Consider the following 1,979-nt stretch of genomic DNA (forward strand, 5'->3'; position numbering starts at 1 on the left):
TGCATGCATAGAAAGGTTTGATCTCCTCCCAAGATGTCACTAAACCATATATGGCTCAATCATAGTGATATACTACTGTAAGAAAAAAATACGTGCATCGTAGAGATAAATACGCATCTCAAAATATATAGTCTATATATAGTTCAAACAGAAAACATTTATGATCTAAGAAGTGTTGGCACGACTATAATAACCAAACTAATATTAGTTAAAGTCCTTTGTCCTCCATCCGCCTTGAATCCTTGCATGATTCATATATAAAGCAGCATGCATGTTGATGTCGAGCCATCTCTGTAGACTAATTAGAGCCTCTCACCCCTGATCCTCCTAGCCAGATGAACGTCTTTCGACATTATTGTCACACGTTTTGCATGGATGGCACACAGATTGGTGTCCTCAAATAGCCCGACAAGGTATGCTTCCGCAACCTCCTGTAAAGCAAGCACCGCGTGGCTCTGAAAACGCAGATCGATCTGTAGAAGTAGAACAAAAGCCAAAGAAAACGTAGTAATTATAATTAGGTAGCTTATCATTTTAATAGAACTTCTTCACTAGAGCTTGTTATCATACATGCTAATCTACTAAGATGCATGGACATTTCCTCACGGGATTAAATTAGATTTGGATGTGTCTCAAGCGATGGTCGAGTGGTGCCGTACCTTGGAAACTTGAGCAATCTCCCTAACGAGCCTCTGAAAAGGTAGCTTCCTTATGAGCAGTTCAGTGCCCTTCTGGTACTTGCGAATTTCACTGAAAGCGAGAGCGTATGAAAGATAAGAACCTCATAACAAAGGTGCAATAATAATAGACGCATATCCTGAATATATGTGTTGCACATACCGAAGAGCAACGGTTCCAGGGCGATATCGGTGAGGCTTCTTCACTCCTCCAACTGTGGGAGCTGTTTTACGAGCGGAGGCCTATGGTGGTAAAACCAATAGTTAAGTTATTGTAAAACTAACAACATCTAAATTTATTATATGGTAATGCAAATAGTAAAGACAAAGAACCGTGATATATTACGTAGAAAGCCCTGAGATACTTTGTAGGAGCCTTTCCTCCAGTCGATTTGCCGGCGGTACACTTGGTTCGAGCCATCTTGCAAAAAAAATGCAAATCATAAAAAAGTGATTTTTTTACCAAACAAATAAAACTATAAATAGTCGTTTAAATCATTGTACGACATTCAAAAAAATGTACCCTACAATACCATGTTTATTGAATGTGCATAGAAGCAAATTTTTTGAGACTATGGCTACTAATATATCTTACTCCCTCCTACCTATAATAATTATTGTCGCTGCTTAAGTTCAGTTTAGTCTAATTTTGAACTAAAGCCCTAACACTTTTTTATAGATTGGAGGGAGTAGAATATTTACATGTGAAGGAATTCAATGAGAATGTTGTAGTTTCTGGAAATAAGCACTTCATACATAAATCACATAATAAAAATCAACTATTTCAAGTGTTTACTGAAGGAGAACGGATTATCAACTATTTCAAGAGTATGAAGTAAACAACAAGGTATTGCATGCATGGGCTGAACTGTGTATACATGTTGATGAGTGGACGAACCCCAAACAAACCCAACAAAAAAAAAAAACCGTCGGAGGAACTAAGAAGGTTAAACTATGATGTAATTTGAGCACTTGAAGTTTTTTACCTCTCACGGTTGCTGGCTTGAACACCTTTGGGCTTTGGGAATACTGAGGCAATCAGGATGGTCGAAAGATACCTCTTCGGACCTGCTCTTATGTTTCTGTGCTAGAAGTAACAAGAGAGCGGGGTATTTATAGGCGGTCAGCAGGAACATGAACCGACGTTACCGACATAGATTGATTAGGCACCGGCAATGCAGATCTGATTAACTGGATGTACGGCTTGGATCGGTCACATCGGTGGTGACACGGATTAGCTTGCATCTATCACGGCCTGCTATTGGCTAGTAGTAAGATGACATGGATTGTGGTACGTTTAGT

The 1,979-nt window shown here is 39.1% G+C and overlaps 1 protein-coding gene across 1 annotated transcript; it reads right to left on the bottom strand.

The window, feature by feature from the left end:
- Positions 1-302: 302 nt before the first annotated feature.
- On the bottom strand, positions 303-1,098 carry LOC124661577 (histone H3.3-like). The gene is made up of 4 exons (XM_047199449.1): positions 1,024-1,098; positions 841-920; positions 660-750; positions 303-473 (listed from the first exon to the last, which is right to left on the bottom strand). The coding sequence occupies exons 1-4, from the start codon at positions 1,096-1,098 to the stop codon at positions 303-305; spliced, it is 417 nt and encodes a 138-aa protein (XP_047055405.1).
- Between the last annotated feature and the right edge of the window lie 881 nt (positions 1,099-1,979).

The sequence above is a fragment of the Lolium rigidum genome, chromosome 6 (genome assembly GCF_022539505.1).
Source record: "Lolium rigidum isolate FL_2022 chromosome 6, APGP_CSIRO_Lrig_0.1, whole genome shotgun sequence".
NCBI lineage: Eukaryota > Viridiplantae > Streptophyta > Magnoliopsida > Poales > Poaceae > Lolium > Lolium rigidum.

Coding starts and splice junctions, on each gene's coding strand:
- LOC124661577 (XM_047199449.1), bottom strand. CDS start 1,098: ATGGCTCGAACCAAGTGTACCGCCGGCAAATCGACTGGAGGAAAGGCT. Junction 751..840: donor CCTGGAACCGTTGCTCTTCG/GTATGTGCAACA, acceptor TCTCGCTTTCAG/TGAAATTCGCAAGTACCAGA. Junction 474..659: donor AGATTGCTCAAGTTTCCAAG/GTACGGCACCAC, acceptor CTACTTCTACAG/ATCGATCTGCGTTTTCAGAG.